General features: G+C 33.0%; 1 protein-coding gene across 1 annotated transcript in view; it reads left to right on the top strand.

Moving 5' to 3' along the window:
* Positions 1-14,895, top strand: part of LOC142335820 (uncharacterized) — a 61,320-nt gene extending 46,425 nt beyond the window's left edge. The window contains exons 5-6 of the mRNA XM_075384149.1: positions 3-98; positions 14,602-14,895. Coding sequence (XP_075240264.1) covers positions 3-98; positions 14,602-14,796 — 291 coding nt within the window. The 3' untranslated portion in view covers positions 14,797-14,895. The remainder of the gene's footprint in view (positions 1-2; positions 99-14,601) is intronic.
* The last annotated feature ends 636 nt before the right edge of the window (positions 14,896-15,531 follow it).

Genomic DNA, 15,531 nt, shown 5'->3' with positions numbered 1-15,531 from the left:
CACTCATGGATAAGAGGAATCAATGTCTGGACATAGTTGTGGACAAAACAAACATTGGAGGCAGTTTCGTTCAATTGAAGGAAAACTGCACAACAAATGTAAGCAAAAGGTTTCTTTGATTACAAGCAAGCAGAAAATCACTACCTGAATTGAAGAAAGCAACAGTCTCAATATAGCACGATTGATTTTTTCGTCGGCTTTTTTTTATCACTTTACGCCAAAGCCCAGGACGAGAATTTATATAATGATCACACCCACTAGAGTCCACCTGTGTTTTCTACGCTCGAAAATTAGAGTCTGATTACTTTAAAATATAGGATAGTCTGATCAGAGGCTGACTCGAGCAAAATTGAGCCTGATCAGAGACAAATTTCAGTTCCATTGGTTCTGATCAGAGAACGGGGCGAGCGCAAATGGTTCTGACCAAACTGGATTTTATGTTAAATTTTATTGGTTGATTAGAACCAAGAGGCTCACCAACTAACAAGAGCCGGTGCTCTTCAATTGGAGCTATAAATTATAAGCAGAAATTTTTTTATTCAAAACTCGTTTCTGTCAATTGTTAAAGATAAGCGCTGTTCTGGTCAGAGTAATTCTGACCAGAAACCATTTATGGTACATGTTTGTCAGAACAAAGACCTATTCGAGAGCACCATGGTCTGATAGACAATTAAATGCTTAAAATGTCTAATCAGAAACGGTTTTGAGCGCATATGGTCCTGATTAGAAGTGACTTTGAGAGCATTTTGGTTTGATAAAAAAGCGCAAATAGGCCCGATTATAGGTAGTTTCTAGTGTACTTCATAGGCGTCGAAATTTTTCGAGCGAACTTGAGTCTGGTCAGAGATTAATCCACGAGCGCAGGATTAATTTTCAGCATGGTTGAGTCTGACCAGTGGTTTTTTGGCCCGGGATCGTCTGATCAGGGGTCATTTGTGTCTGACACCTTGTCGTGGGATTGAATCGCAAATCCAAATCAGTCTTTATTTCAGACCCGCGTTTATAGCTGAAAGAGACAAGGCGAATCGTTAAAGTGCGTTCGCACATGATGTTCCGACCCGAGCTCATCTACATTTTTGACTAAATTGACAACCAAATGAAGAGATAACAAAAATAGATGTTTGAGTTTTAAAAAATTGTTACAAAACCTATCTACTAATTGAATTAAATAATGCCATGCCTCATCACAGCGCTCAAGAGATCTGCCAATAAAAATACTACGAGAAAAAACAACAACCAACAAAATAAGCAAAAACAGAATTTTCACGGCAGAAACTATCAAAAATTTTTGAAACATCAAAAATTTTTGAAACTCTCCTCAGAGACCAAATTGTAGATTACTTATGGAATGAAAAGCTGATCAGCAAAACTCAATATGGATTTAAGAAAAGATTTTCAACCACAGATGCAATCACGTACTGTACTGAGTTTATACGATCAGAAACTGATAAATATAAAAATGTATCTGCTGCCCTACTGGATTTATCCAAGGCTTTTGACTCCATAAACCACAAAATTCTTGATGAAAAATTAGATATGCTAGGCTTTAATACACAGTCTAGGCTAATAATTAAAAATTTTCTTTCTCATCGCGAGCAGCAAGTAAAAATACAAAACATTCTATCAGATCCAGTTGAACTCACAAGAGGAGTTCCTCAAGGAACGGTCCTTGGGCCACTGCTGTTCAATTTATACATAAATGACATGCATAAATACCTTGACAACGAAAAAGAGCTTATTCAATATGCAGATGACACAATCGTTCTCACATCTAATACCTCATTCGAAGATGGCAAAAAAAATTTAGAAATGGAAACACGAAAGTTAATTACCTTTTTCCAATCAAATGAGTTAAGTCTAAATGCCTCAAAAACAGAGTTCATTGTCTTTAGCAAAACAAAACGAAATACCAATACACAAATGGTTATCGACAATGTAGTCATTGATGAAAAAGAGACAATCAAATACTTAGGCGTCCACATTGATAGATTATTAACTTTCCAAGAAGAAACAAAACACATATTAAAAAAAATGGCTGCCGGTATTAAGACTATTTATACAATAAGAAGAACAATTCCAGACAATATGAAAAAACTCATTCTCAATGCATTAGTTTTGAGTCACATACATTATTCAGCAACTATCATTCAGTCTATCAACCAAAATCTTGTTCTAACACTGGACAGACAAATTAATTGGGCAGTTAAAGCTAGCTTCTTTAGAAAAAAATTTGATTCATCTAGAGATCTGAAACTCAAGCATAAAATTCTACCTATGCATTATTTTTTGAAAATAAAGTGTATTAATTACATCTGGAAGATTAAAACCAACCAGCTACCAGCATTTGATAAAAGCAGGGGCCGTGAACTTAAAACCTTGAAAATTAAAAAAAATGAAAGAACTGGACTCGAGTTCTGGGGCTATAAATTCAAGAGCTCAAAACTAGAAAATTCATTCGTTAGAAAAGCCTTACAGGACTGGAATTCTTTACCTTGTCTCTTAAGAAAAAACGAAAATAAAAAAAAATTCAAGAAACAAATCTTTAATCATATTTTTGAGGAATTTAAGGAGACCCTTGCATGCAGTCATCGGATTGTTTTTCTTGGAAACATGTGAGGTTTAAAAACTAATTTTTTTTGGGTTCCAATTCAAATAAAAAAAATTGTTATGTAATGACATTGCTATTATTATTGATACTTTGCACTGCCATTTTGTTTTGCGCAATGTACTTATTTGTTTTTGCACAGCAATAATGGATTGAATTCAGTGTTCTTTTTTTAACCCAATATATAAACTTAAAGGCACCTAGTAACACCGTCAAAATGCAATCACATAAAACTTTAACCACACAAATTTAGTTTTTCCTAACTATACAGCAGATGGATGTTTTTCTTAATGAGATTAGGTAAAAAGTTGACATAGAGAAGAAAAAATGAGGTTAAAGTCAAAGATCAATCAACGTTTCTTTAACCAAATATTTTCAATTCTAAAAAAATCTTTAGCTTATTACAAAATATTTCTTGATAAATTTACTGAAAAGTCATTATAAAACTAATGGGACCTGTCTTTGCTGAGAATAGGAATGAACTAAACACGCAGAAAATCTCAAAGAATTACGAACAATTTACACAAAGGCGCAGAAAATCTCAAAAAATTACGAACAAAAACATAAATTATTGAAGCCATTAAATCATTAGCTATTATCTGAATTTTATTTATTTTTATTTCAGTTTTAATTTATAAAAACTCAGCTTAAATTATACTGAAAAAGAGAAGAAATTCGTTCGTTTAAGCCACCTTTGAAAGTCATTGGGATCTGTTTTTACCTGAACAAGCTAAAAGAAGAGAAAAAAGAAACACAAATAAACCACTCACGATATTTTTTTATGAAAACAAATATTGTCCTCCAAACAAAACATCAGTTAAGACATAATATTAGTTTTCAGGTTAGTTTTTGAAATTCAAGGAATTGGAGTGGACTTCTCAATGACGAGAATAGGTTGACGAAAAGAACAACAAAAACTGAAAATCTTTGAAGATGTATAATATCATTATTTTTAATATTATTGGCTATAAACTGACTGCTTCGGTCAACATCACTCATTTAATCGTCAATTACAAGTTTATGAGACCGATCAGAATTTTACGGCTACCTAAAAATAAAAAAAATTCAAAAACAGCAAACTCACAAAATTTAAGCGAGAAAACTTTCTGTATAAACTCTTCTATTTTCAATTATTTTTTATAGCAAGGTGATTGTTTCTATTGTTACAAAATGACTTGAAAAACAACAAATATAAACAAATATATTAAAATCACGAAGTTTTTGAGAAAAGCACTAGTATCAAAGACATTAAATTCAATAGTTTTCAACGGAGTTAAACAAAGGCGCTAAATTCTTCCTCCATGGAATAGCAACCATAGGTTTCATTCTTATGTCATCGATAACTCATCACAATAAGTCGTATGGCAAAGAGAATACATCAAAACCATAAATTTTTTGAGAAAACCCATACTATCAAGGTTATAAAATTCTGTAGCTTTCAACGGAAGGCATTTGTTACGCTAAATTATGCATATATGATGTAACGGCAAGGATGTTTGTCATTCAAAAGTTATAAATAAGACATTACAACTTGTCATTAACTATAAAAACAACAACAAATACAGGCAAAATCCAAAAATTCAGTAGAAAAGTGAGAGAAAAAAGTGTCGAAGCCATTTATACCATAAGCTTTTTTCTCTAAAACCTTTTTCAGTGATCCCTTGAACGTCTTCTCTAAGTCAATGGGAGCTATCAATATTGGGATAATGTAATATGATTTCAAAAGGAACCAAAATTACTAAAAAGTATCCAAAAATTAAAACTTATGAAAACTCGTGCACCGAAGTAAAAAAACCAACAGTTAGAAGACAAAACCCGTAACTAGATAGATTTTTGTTGATGTAGAAGAGAATGCGGTTCTGTCATTACGAGACTGACTTACAATCCACTGACTTACAATCCTTATGAGACTGACTTACAATCCACGAAAATAGCTTAAGATTGTTTTATGTTCAAAAAAATTCAAATAAAAATATTTTTGAAGTCTTAAAAGCCATTAAACTCATTAGCTTTCAAAAGAATTCAATGAATACGCCCATCTAAGCCACGCTGTTAATACAAGGGTGTTTCTCATTCCTAGATAATCAATAAGATATCACAATATGTCTTATGACTTTGAAAAAAACAACGAGTACAGGCAAAAACCAAAAATTCTGTAGAAAAATGCGAGAGGATAGAGTCGAAGCCATTTAAACAATAAGTTTTTCTCTAAAAACTTCAGCTGTGATCCATTGAACTTCTTTTCTAAGGCAACGGGAGCCATTAATATTAGGATAATATTATAAGATTTCTAATGGAACCAATAATACGAAATGTCCAAAATTAAAAAAAAAAATTGAAATTTTGTAGCATTGAAGTCATATTACCAGTAGTTAGAAGATAAAAAACCGCCAACTAGATAAATTTCTACTGAAGTTGAAAAAAATGCGTTCTGGGATTAATGAGACTGAATTCCCATTAGGGAAAATTAGCTTAAGATTGGTTTATCTTCAAAAAAATTATTCAAAAAAAATATTTTAAAAGCCTTAACAGCCAATAAGCTTAAAAGCCTTCATAGCAGGTCAATAAATACGCTCAGTTATGCCTCGATGAGAGAACAAGGTGTTTGTCCAGCATATGTAATCAAAAAGACATCGCAATAAGTCTTATGACTATAAAAAAAAACAAATAGAGTCAGAAACCAAAAATTCTGTAGAAAAATGGGAGAAGTGTTAAAGCCATTTAAACCACATTTTTTTCTCTGAAAGTTTTGTTTATGATCTTTTGGACGTCTCCGCTAAAATAATGGTAGCCATCAATATCAGGATGACGTGATAAGATTTCAAAATGAATCAATAAAATGAATTGTCCAAAATTTTTAGAAAAAAAATTGAAATCTTGTGGCATTGAAGACGTATAACCAATAGTATTTTTGATAAAACCTCCAAGGAGATTTATTTATGTTGCAGTAGTATGAAGGACTGTTTTTGCTGAGTCGAACTTACAGTTCGCAAAAATAAGTTACCAATATTGAAAAAAATTTCAAAAATTCATTTTCAAAGTCTTAACAGCCATCAGCTGTCCACTCACAGCACTAGATAGCTTCACTTAATGCTCATTAGCAAATCTATTGCACCTTTAGTCAACAAAATTTGCCATAGGATTCCAAAACTTTAGTAAAACCTCAAAAAGAAGATCAAAACTTCATTTGAAATTACGAAAACTGAGATACGAATCCAAAAAAAACATGAGCGATCCCTTGGAAACAAATTTTTTGTTCATTGGGCTTCATTTGATCGTAAATGAGGTTTGTCATTAACGGAACGTCGATATTAAAAAGTACTAGTCTCTAGGTGACTTGAAAAAACAAAAAAAAAAGCAAAATTTTCTAAAAAAAAGAGCTCCCAAATAGAATTTGATTTTTTTTTATATTAAACTTCCCTCTAAGACTAGAACTAGTCTTTTTTATCTCCTTTCGTCTATTAAGAACCCAAAAGTGATTTATTTTGTGGCGTGAAATCTAGTTTTGAATTCAGTTTTTTGTAGAAAATACGTTAATTCGAACGAAAATTACGGTAAAAGTGAACAAAAGTGAACCAAATATCCAGTGTTCACATGCAACTTTAAACCTCAATAACTCCTTGAAAAAAAACGAAACTCAAAGAATCTTTTCATTTCGAATTCTACGCTGGACGAGCTTTTTCATGATACCACGCACATTTCTCTACGATGAATATATCGGTCGGCCAAAATTCACGGAACAAAAAAAACCCATTTGAGTATATAGTTCCCCCCCCACAAGTGGGGTCGGAACAATAAGCTGTAATTTGAGCTTAGCTAGCGCGTTTGGGCTGGGATGTTGGCCAAACTTGGCTTTGATAAGAACTGTGGATAAAACTTTTTGTCTCTTTGTATTTTTGTTTGTTATTCTTCACACTTTTAAATGTTTTCTGCTTCCCCCTTTATATAGTATACAGGTTTTAGGAGTTGCAATGGATATGTGGGGTATTGTTGAGTTTCTGTTTAGTTCGGTATCAATTTTAATTTGTTTGCGTGAACAAAAATTGAATAAAAAGAGTCAATGCTGGTTGAACCCAAATGGTTTTTTGATTTCCCTTCAGAATAATTTTGTAGGCCATGGCAACCTGCTGAGTTATTTTGAAGCGAAGTCAAAATTTTCAGCAGATTGACTGTGTGTTCTTTATTTTCCTCTCTTGTAATTGCTTCGAACAAAGTATGTATCAGTTATACCATTCTTGCAGGTATTTAAAGCAATTTTCTTGGTTCCAACTTTTTGTAAGATAGTTTTCTTTGTCCAATTTGATTTTTAAGATTGAGGTAAACAGGTAAGTCTCAGAAGGCCATAAGTTGCTGAGGGATTCTCTTAGAGATTTACACTTTCCTAGTCTATAAGAGAGATCGATGAACATATATCATTTCGTGATGTCAAGAGCGGTTCTCTAGAATTTGATATTTTTTAATAGCCTCGAAGCGATAGCGGCTATTATTGGGGACATTGTGGTTTTTTTCATTTCAAAAGAAATTGAATTGTAATGGGGCGCTGTGTTTTCTTAAAGATTTTTTCACTCATTTTTCAATGACTTTGATTTTTCAGAACGCGATAACCAGGTAAATTCCAGCGGGAATTAGGTTTCACAAGAGGTCCAAAGTGGGCTTTAGTAGTTCTTCAAGAACTTAGTGTTGCAGCTGCTGGGATGGCACTAATTGAAGGTTAAAAGATCATGTTTAGGAGGCTTTGGGCTCCAAATTGTGCACTTTTTCTTGTTTTTTGTGGTTTTTATGAGTTTTTTGTCTGATTAATGGAATTGTTTTTATCAATTTAACTTTATAAATTTTAGAAATTTTTCGATAAAATTTGTAATTTTCATTTTTTTAAAACAATTGTCCTTTTTCTTCAGTTTTTCTTGCCTCAATATCATTTTATATAGAGTTTGATAGTATAATATTACATAGTTGCTAGGGGGCAATAAAAAGGTTTTCAATATTTATAGAACGAAATTCCATTTTTTAAAAATTGAGGTTTTTTCTCAAAAATATTGCCTATCAATCTTTGTGAGCCAATAAATATTTTAAGGCCTGGAATTGGGTTACTGGATAGCCCTAAGAGACACAGGAACGATTCCGAAGATATCAATATCACAATTTGCAGCAACGTTCCATTAAAATTTGCAATTGATATCCTTTTTTCAAATTTTTTGTCATTTTCTGAATTAATCAATATTCAAGAGCCAAAGAATTCTTTTCAGGTGTTGCAAATGTAATCCTGAACCAGAAACCATTTATGGTACATGTTTGTCAGAACAAAGACCTATTTGAGAGCACCATGGTCTGATAAGAGACAATTAAATGCTTAAAATGTCTAATCATAAACGGTTTTGAGCGAATATGGTCCTGATTAGAAGTGACTTTGAGAGCATTTTGGTTTGATAAAAAAGCGCAAATAGGCCCTATTATAGGTAGTTTCTAGCGTATTTCATAGGCGTAAAAATTTTTCGAGCGAACTTGAGTCTGGTCAGAGATTAATCCACGAGCGCAGAGAAAAATTTTTAGCATGGTTGAGTTTTTTGGCCCGGGATCGTCTGATCAGGGGCCATTTGTGTCTGACACCTTGTCCCGGGATTGGATCACAAATCCAAATCAGTCTTTATTTCAGCCCCGCGTTTATAGCTGAAAGAGATAAGCTGTAATTTGAGCTTAGCTAGCGCGTTTGGGCTGGGATATTGACCAAACTTGGCTTTTATAAGAACTGTGGATAAAACTTTTGGCTCTTTGTATTTTTGTTTGTTGTTCTTCACATTTTTAAATATTTTCTGGTTCACCCTTTATATAGTATACAGGTTTTAAGAGTTGCAATGGATAAGTGGGGTATTGTCGAGTTTCTGATTAGTTCGGTATCAATTTTAATTTGTTTGCGTGAAAAAAATTGAATAAAAACAGTCAATGCTGGTTGAACCCAAATGGTTTTTTGATTTCCCTTCAGAATAATTTTGTAGGCCATGGCAACCTGCTGAGTTATTTTGAAGCGAAGTCAACATTTTCAGCAGATTGACTGTGTGTTTTCTATTTTCCTCTCTTGTAATTGCTTCGAACAAAGTATGTATCAGTTATACCATTCTTGCAGGTATCTAAAGCAATTTTCTTGGTTCCAACTTTTTGTATGATAGTTTTCTTTGTCCAATTTGATTTTTAAGATTGAGGTAAACAGGTATGTCTCAGAAGGCCATAAGTTGCTGAGGGATTCTCTTAGAGATTTACACTTTCCTAGTCTATAAGAGAGATTGATGAACATATATCATTTCGTGATGTCAAGAGCGGTTCTCTAGAATTTGATATTTTTTAATAGCCTCGAAGCGATAGCGGCTATTATTGGGGACATTGTGGTTTTTTTCATTTCAAAAGAAATTGAATTGTAATGGGGCGCTGTGTTTTCTTAAAGATGTTTTCACTCATTTTTCAATGACTTTGATTTTTCAGAACGCGATAACCAGGTAAATTCCAGCGGGAATTAGGTTTCACAAGAGGTCCAAAGTGGGCTTTAGTAGTTCTTCAAGTACTTAGTGTTGCAGCTGCTGGGATGGCACTAATTGAAGGTTAAAAGATCATGTTTAGGAGGCTTTGGGCTCCAAATTGTGCACTTTTTCATGTTTTTTGTGGTTTTTATGAGTTTTTTGTCTGATTAATGGAATTGTTTTTATCAATTTAACTTTACAAATTTTAGAAATTTTTCGATAAAATTTGTAATTTTCATTTTTTTAAAACAATTGTCCTTTTTCTTCAGTTTTTCTTGCCTCAATATCTTTTAATATAGAGTTTGATAGTATAATCTTACATAATTGCTAGGGGGCAATAGAAAGGTTTTCAATATTTATAGAACGAAATTCCATTTTTTAAAATTTGAGGTTTTTTCTCAAAAATATTGCCTATCAATCTTTGTGAGCCAATAAATATTTTAAGGCCTGGAATTGGGTTACTGGATAGCCCTAAGAGACACAGGAACGATTCAGAAGATATCAATATCACAATTTGCAGCAACTTTCCATGAAAATTTGCAATTGATTTCCTTTTTTCAAATTTTTTGTCATTTTCTGAATTAATCAATATTCAAGAGCCAAAGAATTCTTTTCAGGTGTTGCAAATGTAATCCTGAACCAATTCCAGAGCTAAAAATTGGCTTTGAAAATATTTTTGAATTAGGTATTTTTAAACGGATCGATTTTTGGCTTCGGGGTAAAAGATTCAAGAGTTTTAGCATTAGTGCGTTTTGTTTAGTTTCTCTACCTTTTAAACATATTGGTATCACGATTTTGATTGATTTTGTTTCTAAAATTTTTGAGATGCTTTTGTTTGTGTTTTGGCTGCAATTGTCCAATTGATCTGCTGGCCAGGTAGAGGACTTCAAATTCTTCATTCATTTCTGAGGATTGTATTTCAGGACTTGTCCTGCTATGCTTTCTTTTTAATTCGCCGTCTTCATCGATCCTTCAACAACTTGACTTCTTGGAATTGAATTTTAGTGTCTTCTTCTGCTTTGCAGTCAAATTTTTTTGTATGTGACGTCTTTTGTTCTGCTTTTAGGTCAATTGCGTGACTTACCTCACTCAAAAAAAAGGACTTCTAAATAATTTTCATGAACATTTACTGGCTAAAGATCAATAGTGTGCATCCAAGAAATGCCAAGCGTAGATGCTCTAATTTTTGAGTATAGAGTCTTGGGTAGTTTATTGAGAATATTAAATTTGAAAAGACTCTATTACGACCTTTTCTTTATAGAACGTATGTGTCTAATAAAAATGACAGTCCGAATCTAACCCAAAAAGTCTAGTGGCCTATTGAAGGACTGGCGGTCAATCTGTCTATATGATTTTTTTAGCTGTTTCAATTCCATGGAAGTCCACAAGCCTCTACCGCGGCTACTTTCCGGCAATCTGCTGGCTATGGTTCTTCATTTTTTCTGGCGCTTTATTTTCAAATAAATTAAGTTGAAGAAGAAAATAGCGCAGTTCATATCCTTGGATAGTTGTTCTTTTGAACAGTTTTTATAATTATTCTGACGCTCAAAGATAGAATTTTAAAGTATTTTTTGCGCCTCCAAACAAAATCTTCTGTTTTTTGTACAGATTTTTACTGTTTTGTGTTTTTGTTCAATTGCAATTTTTGTTATCAAGTTTTGTCGTCAGATTCTGGTTTTCAACGTTTCTTTTTTCTCTCAATTTTAAAATAATTAACATTACTAAACACTTACCTGAGTTTAACAGTTAGTTTGTTGGAGTCTCGGCCAACTTTCAACTGAATCTGTTCTGTATCATCAAAGCTGAAATGTTTTTGTTTCGTTTTTGTATCGTTAAATACTCCTTTTGTTTTATAACATTTAGTCTCTCTCGCTCTCTCTCTCTCTCTCTCGCTTTTTCTCTCTCTCTCTCTCTCTCTCTCTCTCTCTCGCTTTTTTTCTCTCTCTCTCTCTCTCTCTCTCTCTCTCTTCTCTCTCTCTCTCTCTCTCTCTTCTCTCTCTCTCTCTCTCTCTTCTCTCTCTCTCTCTCTCTCTCTCTTCTCTCTTTCTCTCTCTCTCTCTCTCTCTCTCTCTCTCTCTCTCTCTCTCTCTCTCTCTCTCTCTCTCTCTCTCTTTCTCTCTTTGTTTCTCTCGCAGTAGTTTCAAGTGAGGTCTTTTGTATTTTTCAACTATGATTAAACTTTATGCAAGAAGGGATTAGTTTGGATTGAGCAGGTAGTTATTAAGGTAGGCAGTGGGTAATTTGGTTACGAGTATGGTTCGTGGTATGATTTGGGTGCAAAAAGTTGAAAAACAATGAGGCCCAAATGAATCCGAGCTTTATCAGTCTGATCTCTTTACCCAACTTACCTCAATACGCATGATCCAGAATATATAAAACAAAATGCCACGGATAAAGAAAGAAATTTACTCTATCAGTTTTATACATCTTTGTCTTTTTGCTTCTACTTGAAAGTTCGTACTGGTTTTTTATAAAACACAAGTTGAGTGGTGATTCGTGTTTAAAATGGTGTTCTATAGTCCTAATTAATTTTTGGATGTCAAAAAAGTTATTATAAAAAGCTGGAGTAGTTTCGAAACGTTTAAAATCTTTTTCTGGACAGATGAGAACAGTTAATTAAAAAAAAATTAAAATTCACTGAAAAGTTATTAACGGTGAAAGAAATTTAGGGAAAAAAACGCTTTTTAGAGAACGGAAACTTTAATAATTTGTGTTATGAATTTAACATGGCAAACGCTAGGTTTCAATCTACATTTGGAAATCATTGAGTTTTTTGATTAGTTCCGTATGAAATTTAATTTGTTCAAGTGAAAAAAATTGAATAAAAGAAGTTAATTTAGGTTGAATGCAAATAGTTTTTGCAATGTCTCTTCAGTGCAATTGTTAGGTTTTTTTTGACGCAAATTTAACATTTTTATTGATAGATTTTGTGTTCATCTTTTTCCATTTTGCAATTGCTTCAACCAGATTTTGTAGCAATTATATTTTAGTCTTGCAGTTATTTTAAAGCATTTTTCTTGCCATCAACTTTTGCCTGATAGTTTTCTTTGTCTGTTGTTTCAAGATTGAGGTAAACAAGTAAATCTCAGAGGGCTATAGGTTGATGCGCAGTTCTCATAGAGCCTTACGACTACTAGTCTGTAAGACGAACTGTTGAACAAACATCAATTTTTGAGGTAAATAGTGGTTCCCTTGAGTTTGATATTTTCTCCATTTTTTGTTACTTTCTTTTCAAATCAATTACGTTGAAGAATTAAATAGCGAATTTCATATCCTTGCATAGTGTTTCTGTTAATCAATTCCTATAACTCCTCTGATGCTTATAGATGGCATTTGAAAAAAATTATTGACTCCTCCAAAAGAAGTCTTGTCCTCTTTTTTGTACAGACTTTTGTTGTAATGATTTTTTTGGGCTGATTCGATTTTTTGTTATCAAATTTCTTCATCAGAATCTAGTTTTAACCGTTTTTTCCTCGCTCAATTTTTAATCAAAGTACATTAATTTACACGTAAATAAAATTAACGGTTTCATAGTTGAAAAAAGTCAACTTTTATTATTTTGAGTCAATACTGTCGGTTTTTAAATTTTTGTTTTGTTTTATGGCACTCTTTTTTGTTTCACATCTGTTTTACTTTCTCTCTCTCTCTCTCTCTCTCTCTCTCTCTCTCTCTCTCTCTCTCTCTTTCTCTCGCGCTCTCTCTCTCTTTTTGAAGTTTACAGTGAGCTCACTCATACTTCATAGTAGGAGTGGGGTAGCTTGGGTTGGGCAGGGAGTTAGTTAGGTTGATAGGGAATAAAAAGCTAAAAGTTAAGTTCGTGGTAGGAATATTTTCTTCCGAAGAAATGTAAAAAAATAAAGCCTATAAAGTCATCAACATTTGAGGCCTAAAATGAGGCCTAAAAATTCACCAATTATTTTCTTCCGAAGTAATGTAAAAAAAAATGAGGCCTAAAAAGTCAGAGTTTTATCAATCTGACTTTTTTACCCAACATACCATAATATGCATACTACAATAGTATGCTTACGGCAGGAGCTTTCGGAACAAATGCACAAATGAAAAAAATGTAATTAATGAATTTACCAGATCTTGGACCTGTGCTTCGAGTGGAAAGATTGTGCTGGTTTTTCTAATACGTTAATTGATTGGTGAATTGTGTGGCAAACATATTTTTGCGGAGAAAGAAAACGAGCGATGTTCTATTACACCGAAACCGAAACCAAACAGCGATATTCTATTACACCGATTTAAAACCAAATAAACTTATATGGCAAAATGTTACGTATATAAATGATACAGAAAAGTGACAAAAAATTCAGTAACAAAGAATGCAGAAACAGAGGCCACAGGGTGCAAAGTTTTTGCAGGTATATTTAGTTGGTTGCATTGCACTTTTGCAGTGTTTTAGCAGGAATGCAAAAATGTATTAATTATTTTGTGCAAGCTTTTTTTCGTTTTAGAGTTGTCAAACAACAAGACATAACCATTTAATTTTAAAAGTAATTCATTATTATTTTTTACAGAATGGTGGAGAAGTATGACATTTGTGCTTCATGTATTTTTTAAAAATATTTTCAATAGTTTGAGGCATTTATAATCTGTTTCTTGACATATGAGAATAATTATTTCAAAAAATTTGTTTTCACTGAAACGTTCTCAACGATAAATAAAATTCAGAATAAAGAAGTTTTTTATAGAGAACTGCAAACGTTGATTAATTTGCATTATGAAGAAAACATTGAGCTATTTTGAAGGTTTTCTGACACCTTAATTGTTTCTTTAAGCGACTGTTGTCGAAAAGAAAAAATCAATTGGATTTAAAGTAAACTCAAAAGTTAATTATAAAATCGGAATCATGAATTTTCCGAAGTGGTTTTGCAGAAAAACTTAAATAACCGAGAATAACAAAATTTTTGACATGCCACGCAGATGTTTCTGTTGGCAAATTACGAGATTTAAACAGAGAACTTGTGACACCATGTTGTCCCACTAATGTTCCACTAATGTCCCACCATTGTCCCCAAATAACTCATATAGTGCCCACTATAATGTGGTAATGAAACACTAGTGATCCACTAATGTTTTTCAGTGAAATTATAGTGGAGATCATTGTGACCCCAACCTGGGATGTCTTATATAATCGGGAATAACTTGAAGAAATATAAATTCTTTTAATATTACACATTGCAGTTGGATTCAGGACAATCTAAAGACCATTAAAACTGAAATTAGTGAAATTGAAATTGATTTACAGAATTAAAATGAGCAATGATCATTTTTGCATAGCATATGAACTAAAGGAACAGAAGAATTGCAGAAAAATATGTAATCAAAAAGTACGTTTGCGCTCCTCAAAAAATTTTTGCGAGATTTTTATTCATCATATATGTTCCATTACTCCTGTCAGTCTAATTGATGCCTTTTTGGTCGCACCAATTTGACTTCTTTTCGCCTGACATCATTTGGTTAAATAATTCTTTGTTTCAGTCCACACCAGTTGCAACCCTAGATGACCTTCTACCAATATTTACTAAACTGGGATTGGAAGAGGCTCTGATTAAGATGGACTGTGAGGGTTCAGAACCAAGAGTCATTCTGGGTGGTTTAAACTTCCTCAAAACAATCAGAGTGCCCGTTATTGCGATGGAGTTTGCTGGAAGCAAAAATATAGTTCAGAAGTAACAATATAGGACAAATTGTTTCATTTGGAACCCTTTCGAAAAAGAAAAAATGAGAGAAAATTTAAAAAAAAGATTGGGGGCTGACTATTTTATGCTTTTACCCGGGAAGCACAAAGGTCATTTTCAATCATTTTCAAAACTAATCCTCTTGATTGAAATGGAAAACATTTTTCCTTATTAAACACCCCCTTCAGTCATATTTTAGAAACAGTTGATCATTTTGAAACACCAGAAATTTAAAAGGTTATTGTGACATAGTAAAAACTTAGACGAAACGGACAGCAGGACAGTCGCTTTTCTTTTCAAGTCGCAGAGTTTATTCGGGTGCCTAAGAAAATGTTATTTTTGTCTAGTGCAAAAGAGCAAAACTGTTTCCTTAAGCTAATAATTCAATTATGGAGAGTTAAATTGTTCTGCTTTCTCGCCAGTCAAATTGACAATCAATTAAAAGGAAAAGCTTGGAATTAATTTGTCAGCTTTCTAACTGTAGCCCAAATCCTCACTTGGCCAATATTTGCTTTCCTTCAATTCTTTAAACTAACGGATCAAGTAAAATAAATCAAATGTACAATTTGAAACCTCTAAAAACAGCGAGTGCAAATTCAGTTGAGTACAACTACGTAACGCAAAGCTTGGAAGCGTTGAGAGAATTGGGCTACATTCCGACTAGAGTTGGAGGAGATCTGGAAAAGAATTTGACCCAAACCAGAATTGAAGAATGGCCAGGAGATATTAC

This window comes from Convolutriloba macropyga, chromosome 3 (assembly GCF_964194025.1).
Source record: "Convolutriloba macropyga chromosome 3, txConMacr16.3, whole genome shotgun sequence".
Taxonomy (NCBI): domain Eukaryota; kingdom Metazoa; phylum Xenacoelomorpha; order Acoela; family Convolutidae; genus Convolutriloba; species Convolutriloba macropyga.
This window is presented reverse-complemented; position numbering and strand designations above follow the sequence as displayed.